The 16884-nt window shown below is 56.8% G+C and overlaps 2 protein-coding genes and 2 non-coding genes across 4 annotated transcripts; 2 read left to right on the top strand and 2 right to left on the bottom strand.

Annotated features, from left to right (window-relative positions):
• Positions 1 to 6938: 6938 nt before the first annotated feature.
• Positions 6939 to 9942, top strand: GAMT (guanidinoacetate N-methyltransferase). Its single transcript, XM_052643197.1, has 6 exons — positions 6939 to 7179; positions 8166 to 8311; positions 8427 to 8490; positions 8748 to 8815; positions 9019 to 9129; positions 9606 to 9942. The coding sequence occupies exons 1-6, from the start codon at positions 6999 to 7001 to the stop codon at positions 9744 to 9746; spliced, it is 711 nt and encodes a 236-aa protein (XP_052499157.1). The 5' UTR covers positions 6939 to 6998; the 3' UTR covers positions 9747 to 9942.
• A 421-nt stretch (positions 9943 to 10363) lies between these two features.
• Positions 10364 to 16174, bottom strand: NDUFS7 (NADH:ubiquinone oxidoreductase core subunit S7). The gene is made up of 8 exons (XM_052643198.1): positions 16099 to 16174; positions 14529 to 14562; positions 13589 to 13657; positions 13105 to 13222; positions 11715 to 11894; positions 11586 to 11632; positions 11032 to 11120; positions 10364 to 10527 (listed from the first exon to the last, which is right to left on the bottom strand). The coding sequence occupies exons 1-8, from the start codon at positions 16112 to 16114 to the stop codon at positions 10430 to 10432; spliced, it is 651 nt and encodes a 216-aa protein (XP_052499158.1). The 5' UTR covers positions 16115 to 16174; the 3' UTR covers positions 10364 to 10429.
• A 204-nt stretch (positions 16175 to 16378) lies between these two features.
• Positions 16379 to 16452, bottom strand: TRNAN-GUU (transfer RNA asparagine (anticodon GUU)). The gene has a single exon. It is a non-coding gene; the product is annotated as a tRNA-Asn (tRNA).
• A 132-nt stretch (positions 16453 to 16584) lies between these two features.
• Positions 16585 to 16657, top strand: TRNAF-GAA (transfer RNA phenylalanine (anticodon GAA)). Its single transcript has one exon. It is a non-coding gene; the product is annotated as a tRNA-Phe (tRNA).
• Positions 16658 to 16884: the final 227 nt, after the last annotated feature.

Here is a 16884-nt window from a genome sequence, read left to right as displayed (position 1 = left end):
GCGCCAACGGTCACCGCGCGCCCCCGCGCCCGCGCCGCCGCCCTGCGCACGCCCGAGCGCGCTCCCGCACGGGGCCTCCGGGGGCGGGGCCAGGGGTGCGCCCGTGTGCGTGCGTGCGTGCGTGCGGCGGGACACCCGCGCCGCCGACGTTCGGCCGCCGCGCTTCGGCCTTCTTCCTCAGCGGCTGCGAGCGTCCCCGCGGGGCACACTGGGAAGTGGAGTCCCGTGAGCCGGCTCCGACCCCGCCCCGCGGAGGGGGCGCGCGGGCCAAGCCGCGTGCGTGCGCGTGCTGAGAGCGTGTGTGCATGCGCGGCGGCGCGGGGCGCGCGCGCGACCGGGAGCTCCGGACTAGGCACTGCGGGGCGCGGGCGCGGCTGCGGCTTCCTTGTTCAATCTCGAGTGGGGGCCGGCGGACTCCGGTGGAGTTAGCTCCGGGTGGAGGCCACGCTCTCACGCCGCTGGACCGCAGGAGGCGAGGGCCCTACGTTCAGCTCCCACGCCTCAGCTGCTCCAGCTTCCCCAGAAGAAGATACCGACGGTCAGAGAGGCTGAATCACCGGCCCAAGGTCACTCGGGAAAAACTGGAATCAAACCCAACAGTTGGCTGTAGATCCAAAGATTATGAAAACACATTGAGCCCCTGCCATGTGCCAAGGATGGTCCCGCCCTCGTTTGTCGACAGGGGTGGGTTTCATCCAGGGTGATTCAGCCTCCTCTGGGGACACTGAGCCATGTCTGGAGATAGTTTTGGTTACCACTGGCTGTGGGTGCTACTGGCACCTAGTGGGTGGAGGCTTGGGATGCTGCTAAATACCCTACAATGGGCAGGAGAGTCCCCCAACAAAGAATAATCTGCCCACTGCGTCAACAAGGGAGGTGGAGCAATCCACAGACCCTGATATAATAAAAACTGACCTGTACGCTGTTGTCAGATGGTGGTTCCTGCTGCCTAGTGACTTTTTACTCACTTTCTCAGCCTCTTGGCAGCCTAACAATATAACTGATTCACCATAAAATCAAATGAACTGTGAGGAATGAAGGAACCAGGTGTCAGGCCAACAGTATAACATAAAACATTTATAATACACCTCACTTAGGTCACTTAACAATTTGCTAAGCACGTTGGCATCATCAGTTCCACTGGAGGAGGGTAACTTATCAGTCCCCATTTGCAGGTGAGAAACAGAGGCTCAGCAGAGGGGAAAGCAGTGAGCTCAGGTAGCATCAGGGAGGTGTTCTGTCCTTCCCCTGGGACTTTGCGAAGTTTTTCAGGTCAGAAGAAACCTGTAACACTTGGCAGGAGTGGGAGGGGCATGGCCCAAGTGGGAAAACAGATAGACATGCCCTAATGTACACACCCCACTATTAGAAGATCAGAAAATTGGAAACAACACGTGTGTCCGGGCGTCCCTGCTGGCTCAGCTGGTGAAGAATTCGCCTGCAATGTGGGAGACGTGGGCTCAATCCCTGGGTTGGGAAGATCCTCTGGCGAAGGGAAAGACTACCCACTCCAGTATTCTGGCCTGAAGAATTCCATGGACTGTATACCCCATGGGGTCACGAAGAGTCAGACATGACTGAGCAACTTTCACTTCACTTCACATGTCCGTCCATTGTTGACTGGATAAATAAACCACAAGGGCGTGAATGAAATGCACAGGATGTGGTCAAATGAAGGAAGGCAGACATAAATCGTTTAAAATAATGTACTTTTATGGACTTCCCTGGCAGCCCAATTGTTAAGACACCACCCCTCCATTGCAGGGAGCAGGGGTTCAATCCCTAGTTGGGGAACTAAGATCCCCATGCAGCAAAATAAATAAATAAATAAAAATAAAAACACAGACACTTACCCAAGATAAAACAAGCAGCCATGTACCTGTCACTGAAACCAACACATTTTAGCATTTTTGTAACTTTTGCTTCAGATCTTTTTAAAGAGATGAACTTGACAGCTTGCTTTTCCCTCCTCTCCATTCACTTCCTTCTTCCCACCCCAGGGCGAACAGTGAATCAAAAACGGGTATGTGCACACTTTCTTGAATGTAACTCCTAACATGGGTTGTTCAGGCATACCCAAAACACAGAATACAGTTTTTGCCCTTTTCTCAATTGCAGTAAAATATACCAGTTACCATTGTAACCATGTATCAGTACAGAGCTCAGTGGCATTAAACACATTCACACTGTCATGCAGCGGCCCCCACCCCACCGCCCGCCCCTGATCATCTGACTTTCTCATCTTCCCAAACTGAAACTCTGTCCCCACGAAACACTGACTCCCCATCCCCTCCCCCAGTCCTGGCCCCACCATCTACTTCCTGTTTCTGGATCTGACACTTCTAGGGACCTCCTGTGAGTGAAATCAAACAGTGTGTGTCCTTCTGTGTCTGGCTTCTCTCCCTGAGCATCATGTCCTCAAGGTCCATCCATGTGGTAGTGAGGGTCAGCCCTTCACCCCTTTTCGTGGCTGAGTGATAGTCCCCCGTGTGTGGAAGGACCACATACTGTTTATTCATCACCCATTGACAGACACTTGGGTAATTTCTACCCTTTGGTTACTGTGGATAATACTGCTATGAACGTGGATGTACAAATGCCTTTTGTGTGTCCTAAGTTGCTCAGTTGTGTCCAACTCTGTGCAAGACCCCATGGACTATAGCCCACCAGACTCCTCTGTCCATGAGATTCTCCAGGCAAGAATACTGGAGTGGGTTGCCATGTCCTCCTCTAGGGAAGCTACCCAACTCAGGGATCAAACCCAAGTCTCTTATGTCTCCCGCATTGGCGAGTGGGTTCTTTACCACTAGTGCCACGTAGGAAGTCCATTGGACCCTTTTAATTTAAAAACTATACGTAACATTGTGTACAGAGAAAATATATGGCATGGACATTGCCTGGTAGAGGAGAGACCTAGACAGGGGGCCGGGATCATGGGGATTTTGTTTTGTCATAGCTGCCAGGTGACATGCACTTATTATTTATTTCTTGTCCATCCTTCAGTATGCTTTGAGTCTGGGTGGGGCCAGGGCAGGACCCTCGGGGTGAGGAACTTGATATGTGCTGAATAACTGGGTGACTTTCATTTTCCAGGAAGGAGCTGCGGGCTGCTCTGGAAGGGGGCTGGGAAGCTTTCTGTTCAGGGCCACACAGTAAATGTTTTCGGCTCTGAAGCTCTGTGGCAATGACTCTGTGCTGCTATAATCGGAAAGCATCAGAGTTCATATGGAAACAAATAGCTGTGACTATCAACTTTATTTACAGACACACCAATGTGACTGTCATATAATTTCCGTGTGTCTCAAATACTTTTGATTTTCGTTCAACCATTTAAAGATGTAAAAAAGAAAACATTTTTATCTCACATACATCCTTGTGTGCTTAGTCACTCAGTTGTGTTTGACTCTTTTCGATCCCATGGACTGTAGCCCACCAGGCTCCTCTGTCCATGGGATTTCCCAGGCAAGAATACTGGAGTGGGTTGCCATTCCCTTCTCTAGAGGTCCTTCCCCATCAGGGATTGAACCTGCATCTCCTATCTCCTGCACTGGCAGGCAGATTCTTTATCTACTGAGGCTATAACCAAACCACAGAAAGGGGATGTGACCTGCAGGCCAGAGTTTGACAACTCCATAAGTTGGAATGTTTTGATCAACAGTGTCACCTTTCTAATCAGAAAATAAATATTTTCTTTCTTTTAAAACATCTCTGAAGACTGCATTCTGGAGTCAGGTACACCCCTGTTCCCATCCTCTCTGCCACTGATTCACTGCGTGTCCGAGAAAGTCACCTTCTTTCTCTGAGTCCAAGTCTGCGAAATGCGGATAACAGGGCACAGACGCTAGGCTCTCTTGAGAAAAGTGGACACAAGGAACCACCATGTGTCATTTATTTGAAGACATCAGCGGGGCAAGAGTGGTCACTCCACTGAGAGAAGAGGACACTGGCCGCCGAGGCTGGAACAGAGAGCCCTGTGCTGAGTTGCCAGCCAGGTTGTGGCACGCTCTCAGCCACTCTTGGGGATGGAGTCCCGGCTGTTTGTCGGCAACCACTGGTAGGTGGCAGCTTGACCAGACACGGGAGTTTCCATATCTCCTGGCAGCAAAGCTGCAGGTGACAGTACCATTTGACTCCCTTCCTCTGCCGCCATGGCTTCCTCTTAGGGTCTGAGTGGGCAGCAGCTTCTGAGAATGACCCCTACTCCATGGGCTCTTGGGGTCCCTACCCTTGTGCACCTGGCTTCTAACCAACAGGACATGGCCAGGGTGTGGGGATGTCCTTCTGTGACCAGACTGTAAACAGTTTTGACTTCTGTCTTGCTAGAAGCCACGGTGAAAATTCAGGAAGACCCACGTGGCCAGGAACTGAATGGAGCCAACTGCCAGTGAGCAACCCTGGAAGCAGACCCATCCCCAGCTGGGTTTCAGATGAGTCTCCCAGCCCTGGGCAGCATCTCAGTTGCAGCCATGCCACAGGCTGTGAAGCAGAGGACCTGCTAAGCTGCACCTGAATCTGACCCACAGAAAGATGCTAAACTGGGTTGCTTTAAGCAGCTATATTTGCGGCAATCTGTTATACAGCAATAGCAATGAGGGCTTCTCTGGAAGCTCAGTGGTAAAGAACACACCTGCCCATGCAGGAGACGTGGGTTCGACCCCTGGGTCCAGATGATCCCTTGGAGATGGAAATGGAAACCCACTCCAATGTTCTTGCCTGGAGAATCCCATGGACAGAGGAGCCTGGCAAACTACAGTCCATGGGGTCACAGAGAGTCAGACATGACTTTGTGACTGAACGACAAACAACAATAGCTAATGAATACAGCCTGCCTTCCCCTGATTCTGGCTGGGCATTCTGGAGCATTGCTTGAATTGGGTGACATTAGTGAGTGCCTCCTGTGTACAAGCGTGGCTCAAGGATACTGGGGTGCATGCCTGCAAAGCCCCCACCACAGTGCCCAGCACAGCCATAACCAGACAATATGAACTCACGTGAGACAAAAAGCAACAAGCAGTGTGAGCGGAGCCCTAGTGACTGGTGCCTGGGACATCTATTCACCATGCCTCTTCCTGAGAGTCTCTTCCATCCAGACCACATGAGAACAAATGTACCCCAAGATTTAATCAAGCACTTTCTGTGTACCAGGTGGGTCAGACAGACAATACCACCTTAAAGAAATACCGTCAGTGAGTAAAATACCAAAGAGAGGTACCAGAGATAAAACAGCTTCAAATGGGCTGTACTCAGCCGGGAAGGGGGGGTGCCTCCCAGAGGAGGTGTGGCTGCAGCCATGAAGCAGAAAGAGAAGGCAACCAGGCCAGGAGAGAGGAGAAGCTGTCCAGGCAGAGGAAAGAGTGTGTGCAAAGGACTGGGGGCAGGAGGGACACAGGAGCTCTGCAGGGGGTGGGCAGGGCCTGTGGGGAGGAGTCTGGAGCCAGGTCAGGGCTGTTAGCAGCCATCCAGAGGTGGACACAGAAGGGCGTGGATTGTTGTTGTTCATTTGCTGTCATGTCCCACTCTCTGTGACCCCATGGATTGCATCACGCCAGGCTCCCTGTCCTCCACTATTTCCCACAGTTTGCTCAGATTCATGTCCATTGAGTTGATGATGTTACCTAACAGTCTCATTCTCTGTTGCTCTCTTCTCTTGCCTTCAATCTTTCCCAGCATCAGGATTTTTTCCAATGAGTCAGCTCTTTGGTGGCCAAAGTATTGGAGCTTCAGCATTAGCCCTTCCAATGAATATTCAGGATTGATTTCCTTTAGGATTGACTGGTTTGATCTTCTTGCAATTCAAAGGACCCTCAAGAGACTTCTCCAACACTATAGTTCAAAAGCACCAGTTCTTCCGCACTCAGCCTTCTTTATGGTTCAACGCTCACAACTGTACTTGACTACTGTGGAAAACCATAGCTTTGGCTGTATGAATCTTTGTTCAGACCTCAGCCTCTCTGGGCCTCAGTTTTCCCACATGTTCACTGGGATGTGCGAAAGGTTTGGCAGGGATGGAGTGTTCCAGACTCACACCCTGTGTGCAGACAGGAAAAGGGAGAGCCTGGAGGACATCCCAGCTCCACTTGGGGCCAGGTCCCAGAATGGCAGGCAGAGGACATAGCTGACTCCCAGGCTGCCCTGGGACAAGACACCAGGGGTGGGCTGTCCTGCCTACTGTCCTGGGGAGGAGGGTCTGGCAACTGCTGACTGCTGGGGTGAGTGTTTCAGTCCCAGTGCTGGAGGCCTCTGTGCCCTGAGTTGCTTATCGGGCCTCTGGGGTCTCAGGTAGCATGGGGGAGTGATATGAGCTCAGGAAGGGTGGTCAGGGTTTGTTCTGGGTCCCTGCACCCCTGCACTCACAGTCGTAAGGTTGCCAGCTTTGCCTGTGGAGTATTAGTTTCCCCACCTGTAAAGTGAACTAACTCCCTGGTGGTCCAGTGGTTGGGACTTGGCGCTTTCACTGCGCATCCCAGTTTCAATCCTTGGTCAGGGAAATAAGATCCCATAAGCCATGTGGCACGCCCAAAACTAAAAATTTAATAAATAAGATAAAAATGATGAGGATAAAAGAAGCAACTGCAACACTTCTGAAGGATGAGTTAATTGTAAACACTAAAGCACGTCCAACCCTGCCTGGAAAATCCTTAGACCTTCACACTCCAGCAAGGAGGGCTATGTTGATGCGGTCGGTGGTGACAGATGAGGAAACTGAGGCAGGAAAGCGACAGGGTGAGGACCCCGAGGGCTCTAGTGCCTGGTCTACCCGCTAGGCGCTGGAGGCTTCGCGAGAGACCGTCGCGGGGATCCGGGACCCACCGAGGGCCGCCTTTTCCACCGCGGTCGCTAGAGGCCGCTCGCGCCGCTGCGCAATGAGCTCGCGCCCCGTGCCCTGGGCCGTCCGTCCCGCCCACCACTCGCCCCGCCCCGCCCCCTGCCCAGAAGGCCCTGCAGGGACCGGGCCCTCCCACTCCGGAGCTTGCAGGGTGCGCGGTCTATCCAGCAGCATGAGCGCCCCCGCCGCGACCCCTATCTTCGCGCCCGGCGAGAATTGCAGCCCCGCATGGCGGGCTGCGCCCGCGGCCTACGACGAGTCGGACACGCACCTGCAGATCCTGGGCAAGCCGGTGATGGAGCGCTGGGAGACCCCCTACATGCACGCGCTGGCGGCCGCCGCCGCCTCCAGAGGTAGCCCGGCCCGGCGAGCGGGGCCGACCGAGGCCAGCCCGCTCTCCGGCGACGCGGCGGAGTCTCTGTGCGCCTTTTTTCCTCGCCCGGAATGTAGGGCCGCTCGCAAGGGTAGCGGGGTTGTCCTGGGGGCGCTGCGGGCGCCTTGAGTACCAGGAACGCCCTCTCCAGGAGCACTGACGCCCCCACTCGGGGATGGGGGTGAATCGGGGGATGGGTCCTCAGAGACGCGGAACTCAGCGCCCCGCCCCCCCAACCCCGCGCGAGGCCGAAGACGGGGAATAGCAGCCTGGAGAGGTGCTGCCCAAGCCCACGTGGGGACTTATGCCTAGGAGTCGCGGGAGGCCCACCTCAGCTAAGAATAGCTCCGGGAAAGCTAAGGCCAGGAGACAGCTGTTGGAGATGGCCCTGCACCAGGTGTCAGAGCCTGTCGGGTGCTGAGGGATCCCCACAACCCCAGAGGCTGTGCGTGCCACCTGTGGGCCTCTGTGTCCCCATCTACCAAATGGGCACAGCCAGCGTCCCTGCTTGGTTAGGGTGTTTCTGCCTCCGTCTTTGACCCAAAGGGGATCAATCCCCACCCTCTTCTGTTCCAGGCCTGGGCCTTGAATCCTGGTTCTTCCTTGTCCTTTGTTGACTTCACTGTTGCAGGGCTGGGGACTGCCCAAATCGGCAGATAAGCACCCTCAGTGTAAACAGCCTGGGCCAGGGCTCAAGGTCCAGGATCTGTCTTGCTCCCTGGCCTGGCCAGCCCAGTAGTTGTTGTCCATGGCCTCCCTGGCAGGCCACCCTCCCTGGCTACTGGCCCAGGCCCACACTGTTCCCTCTCAGAGCTGCTGTGTTCTGTCCCACCTCTGCTTTGCTGTGCCGCCCGGTCCTTGTGGCAAATGTTTCTCCCCGCCAAAGCTGTGCCCCCGTGCCCCCTCCTCCAGGTAGCCTCACCAGCCCCACCCTGCGGGTAACACCTGGGCTCTCTGTCTGCCTAGGGGGCCGGGTGCTAGAAGTGGGCTTCGGCATGGCCATCGCAGCCACAAAGGTGCAGGAGGCTCCCATCGAGGAGCACTGGATCATTGAGTGCAACGAGGGCGTCTTCCAGCGGCTCCAGGATTGGGCCCTGCAGCAGCCACACAAGGTGCCTGTTTCTGCCCTTGGCCCCTGTCTTCAGGGTGAAGGCCCTGCCCCCTCCCTTGTAACAGATGGGAGTTCTGGGCCCTCTCTGACCTAGCCTTTTTCTCCTCTGCCCCAAGGTGGTTCCCTTGAAAGGCCTGTGGGAGGAAGTGGCACCCACCCTGCCAGACAGTCACTTTGATGGTGAGGGGCTCTGGGAGCTGCGGGGTTGCTCTGCAGGGCCTGCCAGCCCCTCTGCCTGCTTATGAAGCCTTGACATTTCACTGGGGCACAGAGCCAAGAGGCAGGCATGGACAGGTGCACGTACACCTCCTTAAGGACGGAAGAGACATGATGCGTAGAAGTGGCCATGGCACTTGGGGCCTCCCCAAGGCTCCCACTGGCAGCCCTGCCTGGTGAGGCTGCCCCCCCAACCATGTGACTTCCATCCTCCCACACAGGGATCCTGTACGATACGTACCCGCTGTCGGAGGAGACCTGGCACACTCACCAGTTCAACTTCATTCGGGTAGGGCCACTGATGGTGGAATGTGGGCTACCAGCCACAGGATGGAGGGCCAGCCCCGTGGGGGGCACCTGCTGTCCATGCAGGGGTCACCTCTCCTTCCACTATTCCCCTGACCTGCCAGGAGGTGGGAGGTCCACTGGGAACACCTCTGCCCACCCTCACATCCCTTCCTGACCACTGTTCACCCCCATCCCCACCCCCAGGACCATGCCTTCCGCCTGCTGAAGCCAGGGGGTGTCCTCACCTACTGTAACCTCACCTCCTGGGGGGAGCTGATGAAGACCAAGTATTCGGACATCACCACCATGTTTGAGGTGCCCCACCCCCATCCTGGGCAGTGACTCTGGGTGGGAAGGCAGCTGTGATCTGGGGAGGGTTTCTGGTTTCCGCCAGCCCTAAGGGGTGATCTCCTCAGTGGACTCAGCGCCCACTTGTACATCAGGAGAGGTCAGTCTCTCCAGGCTGACATCTGGTGGCTCCCCCAGTCCCTGGGATACACGGATGCACCCCAGAGTCACCGCACCCCTCCCTCTGCCCTCCTGCACCCAGGCTTCTCTTTATTGGTCTGGCCACCTTTGTCTCAGGCTTTTGCCCACTTGGTTTCCTCTATCTGCGAGGACGTACTAGGCGATACCCCCTAACAGCCTGGAAGGGGTGTTAGAACACCTGAAGACACCCACACCCAGGCCTCCGACCCCGCCTAGCCCCCAGGGTACCTGGCAGAGGGGCGGGCTGCAGAGCGTCACCACTGCCGGCCACTCCCCGTTACCTGGCGCCTCCCTCTGGCCAGGAGACCCAGGTGCCGGCCCTGCTGGAGGCGGGCTTCCGGCGGGATAACATACGCACGCAGGTCTTGGAGCTGGTCCCACCAGCCGACTGCCGCTACTACGCCTTCCCGCGGATGATCACGCCCCTGGTCACCAAGCACTGAGCCCAAGGGCCAGCTGCCCACGCCGCCCAGGAGCCCTGGGTTTCGGGAACACCTACCCCTACTCAGTGCCTTTGTGACCGGAATTGAGGGCTCCAGCCCTCAACCCTGGTCCAGACCCACACCAGCCTCCCTATCCCTCTCTGCCAGAGGACCTGGGGATGAAATAAACGCTAATGCTGGTCTGGCCCATCAGCAGTGGGACACAAGTGTGTTTTTGCTTTTATTTTTCCTGCCTCTCCAAAGAATGGTAAAAGGAAAAAAATCTACAAGCGCTTTTCGGAGCCGGTGGCTATTCCCCACTAGTTTCCGATCTCCCGTCCCGCCCTCGTCAGACACTGACAATCTATCACCGATGGCCCCTCCCACCCTCCCGCTGGTGGGCACCTGGGGTCCTCAGAAGAGGCTGAACTAGGTCAGGGCCACACAGGGTGGCAGCCCCAAGATCCAGACCCTCTGGTCCCACCCAGTCAGGCTGCACCCCAACTCTCCCATCATCCTGTTTCCTCTGACTCCACGCCCTCCCGGGGCCTCAGCTTCCCCCCACACGAGAGCAAGGCCCCGTCCTCCCCGCAGGTCCCCAGCCCCGGCCCACAGAGCACGCTGGGCGGCAGCGCAGGGAGGGTTGATCGGGTTTATTGACCGCCTCTTGGGGGGACGATGCTCAGGGCGGCCGGGCGCCAGCACTACCTGCGGTACCAGATCCGCAACCTCTTTTCCCGTTTGATCTTCTTCTGCAGCTGCAGAATGCCATAGAGCAGGGCCTCGGCTGTAGGCGGGCAGCCTAGAGGGGAGCGGTGCGAGCGGTGCCTCAAGCTCCTGAATCCTCCACCCAACGCCAGTTGGGATGGGCTTGGGGGTGGGCAGGTGGGCGGAGCCACCCTCGGGGTCCAGGCCCGCCCGCCAGACGGAATGAACCCAGGACTGGACCTCCAGGCCAAGACGTGGGTGGGGGAAGGCCCAGAGGGCCCTGCCCAGGTGAGCTGCCCTGTCCACGGCCCTTACCCCCACGTGACCTGGCTCTGGACCCAGGAGACAAGTATGGGCGGCCTGCTGACACGCATGCCACACTGCTCCGCCCCCCAGGACCCTTGCAAAGAGGCAGGGGCAGACTGGAGCGAGGTGAATCTGGGTAAACTCAAAAGACCTACAACTGGGGAGACCTTCCAGGGACAATGGGGGGAAAGGCTGAGGTGTCACTCTTCTGGGACCCTAGGTCTGCTCATGCGTCACAGGGCGAGCCCTCTCAATGGGGGAGAGGGGGTTCTGTGTGCCCAGAGGGGCTCACCTGGGACGTAGATGTCCACTGGAACGATGCGGTCACAGCCCCGCACCACTGAGTAGGAGTAGTGGTAGTAGCCACCTCCGTTGGCGCAGCTGGGGGAGGGGAGTGGGGCTGTGAGGGCCTTTCCTGGCCACCCTGGCCACCTCTCTCCCTGCTCCCAACCTCCAACCCACACCTCTTCCATATAGTGGGTGCACAACCCTGTAAATGAGCCAAAACCCACGGAATATTACACTTTGAAAGGGTGAATTTTATAGTATGTGAATTCCACCTCCACCAAGAAATTAGATGACTACACAGCCTTTAATGGCGTGGAGAAATAGGAGCTTGCCAGATGGGGAGAAGGCTGCAGCACCCCCAGAGCAGGATGTCCCTCCCATGGTCCTACCGTGGACACAGACAGGAACTGGACAGGCTGCTGGAGTGAGGGCACGACTGTCATGGGACAGAAGGGGACATTCTGGATGACCCCAGTGAGAAAGCAGCACAGAAAGACAGGAGAGAGGCCAGTGTGTCACCAGCGTCTGTCATCTGACCCTGCCCCACTGGGCACTCACCTCCCCATGGATACGACATAGCGGGGCTCTGGCATCTGGTCGTAGACCTGGAAGAGACAGGGGTCTGTGCGGCTCAAGGCTGGAGGGTGGGGGACGGGGAGTAAGGGTGAGCCTTGGGGCTGGGCCCACCTTGCGGAGCGCAGGGGCCATCTTGTTGGTGAGCGTCCCAGCCACTATCATCACATCGGACTGGCGCGGGCTGGCACGGAAGACCACGCCAAAGCGGTCCATGTCATAGCGGGGAGCTGCCATGTGCATCATCTCCACGGCACAGCAGGCCAGGCCAAAGGTCATGGGCCACAGTGAGCTCTGCAGGGCAGGATGGGTGGCCAGTGAGCAGACTGAGGGGCCCACCATGTTTAAAGAAACTGGGCAATTTCACAAAGAAAAATCCAGATGCCTAGCCTTTCTTCAAAGATGACCCCTTAGCCCACAGTGACTACATGACCTCCAGACCTCCAAGGCATTCTGGATGCTGGTCACCAGCCTGAGCATGCTGCCCCAGCCCAGGACTGCCTGCCAAGAGGGCAAAGTGAGTTTGGCCAGTGGGTCCATGCTTCGCAGCAGCTATGTTACCAAAAAGAAAAACGAACAGAAAAGCCCTAAAACCAACTGCAAATAGTTTTAATGATACAGTGCACACAACCCCAGTCTCCCCTAAATCTGGCCTCCAATATGGCACATGCTGCTCTGGGTGCCCAGTGATCACTTCTGGCACAGATTTAGAGCCTGAGACTAAGCCCCTGCAGGGCCTTTATCCCAACAGTGCCTGAACTAAAAGGGCCAACTCCTCCAGGAAGCCCTCCTGTATGCACCCTGACTTCCCTCCGACTTGTAGTGTCTGATTCCCACCACCTCCTACCACCCACCACCCCAGCTGTTCTCTCTGCTTGTCTGTGTCCATTTTGGGATCTGGCCAAGGTCCCTGCTGCCCTGCAGATGTGCTAATTCAGGTGACAGGGCTTGGGCCATCCAGAGGGCAAGGGCAGCCCAACATGGCAGGGTACCCAAGCGGTGCCCACCATAATGACATGGCCACCCTGGAGCTGCGGGTCTGGAGCGGCGTTTGCTGCAGCCCTGCTGATCACACATGGACATTGTACAGTACCATCAATGGGGGCCTGTTCCCCAGCGGGGCGCCCTAGGAGCACTGAAAGGAGCCCCTGTCCTAGGGCAGAGGACATGTGTCTTAAGGAGACACAGATGAGCACGAGGGTACCCAGACTGTCCCAAGGCCAACATGAGGGGTGGGGTGAAAGTTAGGATATCTGCTGGGAAGGAGCTACTGTTTTCATCTCCCATTTCCAGTTAAAAACATGGGTTTTACATTAAAAGAGAAAAGAGAGGAACAGAAGACAGAAGGACAGGAAGGAGGTGGGTCATCCTCTCTGGGAGGTGGCAGGGGGAAGGGCAGAGATCCTGAGAATCAGAGCCTCAGGTCTCCACACAGAGGGGCCTGGCCCGCTCTGTGGCCACATGGCAGCAGGGCCCTGAGGGACAGAGACAGGGAGGGGCTCACCCGGCGCGCCCAGTTGATGAGGTCATCCAGCTTGGCCACCACATACTCGCCCCGGCTGCTGGGAAGTGCGGCAGGTTTGGGGACCACGGCTCTGGCCTGGGATACAGCGGGCTGGGTGCTGGGCATGGACACATGGCATGGGGAGGCGTCAGCCAGGCAGGCGCCCCCTCTGCCCCCACCTGCTGCCCAGGCCTGGGGCAGGACATGCCTCGCTGCAGTCCCAGAGAGACCTTGTCCTCTCAGGGACTTGGTCTCCTTATCTGGAAAACAGGTTTGGCTGACACACTGTCAGGAAGCTCCTGGTCTGGACATGTGCAGCCATCAGCCTGGATGTGCAGGACGGGGCTGGGCAGGACTCTGAGGGCAAGGATTCCTGGTATTGCCCCACTGGGTAGTGGGAGGGCCCCAGGGTTGCCATGGGCCAGTGCTGTGCCGGTGGGGGCGGGGTGGCTAGTGGGGTAGCTCTCGGGAAGGCTGGCCTCACCTGCTCGGGCTGTCAGCGGCCATGCCTGAATGGACCCCTCGCACCTGCAGAGCGGCACCCATGCCAGAGCTGTCAGGAGATGGACCACACATGACAGGGAGCCCGGGGTGCCTGCTGACAGGGTCACCCCGGGACCAGCGTTGGGGGACCGACCAGGGGCCAAATATAGCCCTCTGCCTGTTTTTTGTAAATTAAGTTTTACTGACACACAGCCATGCCCGTTCACTTTCTTGGTGGCTGTGGCGGTTTTTAAAGAGCCGAAAACATCCACTAACTGGCCCTTTGCGGAAACAAATCTGCTGATCCCTGGTCTAGAGAGTGCCTGCTCTGCATCTGAAATTTTCCTTGTTTTCCCATTTTCCCTCTGCTTTGCATTATCTATTTTATTCTTAGGGGAAAAGCCTATCAAAATAAAATCAGCCCAAATCCACACCATCCTCAGAGCCCCCAACTCCCCTCCATTAAGAAGACCCTCCCCTGGGGTTTGGGGGAGAATGGATACATGTATATATATGACTGAGTCTCTTCACTGGAACTATCACAACATTGTTAATCACCTGCAACCCAAAACAAAACGTTTTTGGTATTAAAAGAAAAACACGACCCTCCCCTGAGATCTGCTGTGTCCCTGAAAGCTTGGGGCTGGGGCTGGATTTCTGGGCTTTGTTTGCAGCCACCTGCCTTCCCGTCCCAAGGAGGTTTGCACAGGGCTGCTGCCTGAGCAAATGCACTAGAAGCCTTCCAGTGTCAGGTAATGGCTGAGTTGAGGGAACGAGGGCAGGGAAACATGGGTCTGGAGGCCAGGTGACCCCCAACCTGGCACTGCTGGAGGACTCTCCCGAGTCTGAGGCACCCTAATGGCTCTGTCTAAGCCCCTCCCGGCCAGGGCCTCACTGCTCTGGGTAGAGGGTCAGGATCAGAGCCCGAGGCAGGCACTCACCGCACAGCAAGGATCGGGTGGAACAGGCGGGGAGCTGCAGAGAGAACCACAGGGTGGAGGCAGTGAGCTGAGGCAGCATCAGAGGCCACACCGGCTGGGAGTGTCCAGCCAGGCATTTGCCTGCCAGGACCTAGCACCCCCTCTCTCTCACTCTCAGTCTATCTAGACTCCATTTAACAAATGTTTGGTACAGAGCGATCTTTCAGGGGACTTCCCTGGTGGTCAAGGGGTCAGGACTCCGTGCTTAGATTCTGCAAGCTGTGAGGTATAGCCAAAAAAAGAAAAAAGCCATCTTTCAGAATACGAAGCAGACACCAGACAGTGTCCAGTGTCATTCCTCTGTTTCCAATGACACAGTCCACACTGGAGGCCAGTGCTCCTTTGCTCAGGCACATTAGTGTCCCACCTACCTCAGGGCCTTGCAGTTGCCATGCTCTCTGCCTGGAGCACCCAGCCCTTCTTGTGGGACGGGTTTCAGCTCAACTGCCTGGGTCTACACTAGCTTCCTAGGCCCTCCTGATCCTGCCACATCCCCACGTGTGGTGCCTGCCTGCCCCAGATGCAAGGGCCTCCCTGGCTTCCCTTAGTGTCTGTCATGGCCTTGACTCAGACTGACAGGTGTGTGTCAAGTTAACATATCCACAGACTTCAGCGAGACTCCAGGCCCTGGCTGGGAGTTCGGGAGTTCCAGAGGCTGGGCAACTCCAGACTCCTGTGTGAGCTGCCTCTGTCTCAGCCTCAGCCCCCAACCCTGACCTTAGTTAGGGCTTTGGGTAAGCTCACAGCACAGTACAAGGCCCTTCACCTTCAAGGTGAAGGAATTTCAACCTCTGGTCCAGACTTAGCAAGAGGCTGCTGGTAAGGATTCAGAAGGCCAGCGAACTTGCACGGGAAGGAAAAACACCCATTTTATGGTCACCCACGTCTTACTAAACATTTGGCCTTTCCTTAGTATAGCCCAAACTACAGCAGTATTAGCAGGACGCAGGCATTTCACCAACAGAAATGACAGTGGTTTCTTAACTACGCCACAGGGACTGCTGCCAACCCTGTATAAAGGAACGTGCCCACTCCATTCCTTCAAGGACACAGCAGTTGGCAGACCCGCCACTAGACTCTAGCCTTCCAGGCATGACTAATGAAGCACCCGGACTGCGAACAGATCCCTGGTTCCCAGACAGTATCTTGACAGCTGTCAGTATACCCACTTTCCTTTACAATCCTGGGAATCCATCCTAGGCGCTTAATAGCTAATCGGAGGAGGAAAGGGCCCTGGAGCAGCCCTGGGTCGCGTTCCGGCCCTGCCAGGCCGCGTGACCTCCAGGGGGATCCCAGCCTCTCTCTGGGCCTCACTTTTCTCCCTGTCAGGGCTGTACCCACCAGCGCCGCCTCTTCCCGGGAATTTCAGGGGCAGCATCCTGGGCCAAATGTGGGCCCCTTCTGCCCCCGCCTGGAATTCCTCCCAGAGATGGCAGCCTGCATCACCCTCGGCCTCCGCTTGCCCAAGCGGCTGAGGGTAAAGTCTCCCGGAGCGACCCAAGCCCGGACCCCGCCGCCCTGACCCGCTCACCAGCCAGCGCCGCCATCTTGGCCTCGGCCTTCAGACAACCTCTACGGTCCGTCCTCTGTAGCGCTCCGGATGCCCTGGGCCGTCGCCCAAAGCGGCTCGGGTGGTGCGGAAAACCGGAACTCGGGTGGGGACGTTCCGCCTCTGTGGACGCCCCACCGCCGCGCGACTCCGACACCCCACGCAGAAATAGAAGAACACGGAGGTGCGGGCGGAGAGTCTTGGCAAAAGGAAGAGGGTAACCCAGTCTCTTCTTACCCGGGGAAGCAAAAAGTGCAAGCCCCGTCCCTGGGTGGGCTCGAACCACCAACCTTTCGGTTAACAGCCGAACGCGCTAACCGATTGCGCCACAGAGACCGTGTTGCGGCTCAGTTGCAGGCGCGACCCTACGAGGCATGCGCGGCCCGCATGGGCGGCCCGACCTACGTCTGCGTGCGAGCCACACAGAGCGGGGCGGAGTCAGGAGGCGAGGAGAGGACTTACTATCCAGCCGAAATAGCTCAGTTGGGAGAGCGTTAGACTGAAGATCTAAAGGTCCCTGGTTCGATCCCGGGTTTCGGCAAAACTTTTGGCGCTGCTAGCATCATCCTTCTCTTTCGGAGCTGATCCAGCTGCTCCCAGCTTGTTTACCAAGAATGTGTGGATGTTGACATTGGCTTATGGCAACGCGAGAGGGCTTGAATGGAAACAGGCCTCAAACCCGCCTGCCCGCCCCGCCCCACCAATCCCCCAAACTGTGATTCCAGCCCCAAAGCACCGCCCCGTCCACGCAGAGCGGGACAGTAGTTG

Source organism: Budorcas taxicolor, chromosome 7 (assembly GCF_023091745.1).
Source record: "Budorcas taxicolor isolate Tak-1 chromosome 7, Takin1.1, whole genome shotgun sequence".
Taxonomy (NCBI): domain Eukaryota; kingdom Metazoa; phylum Chordata; class Mammalia; order Artiodactyla; family Bovidae; genus Budorcas; species Budorcas taxicolor.
Note: the sequence above shows the minus strand (reverse complement) of the source record. Positions and strands in the feature narration are given on the sequence as shown.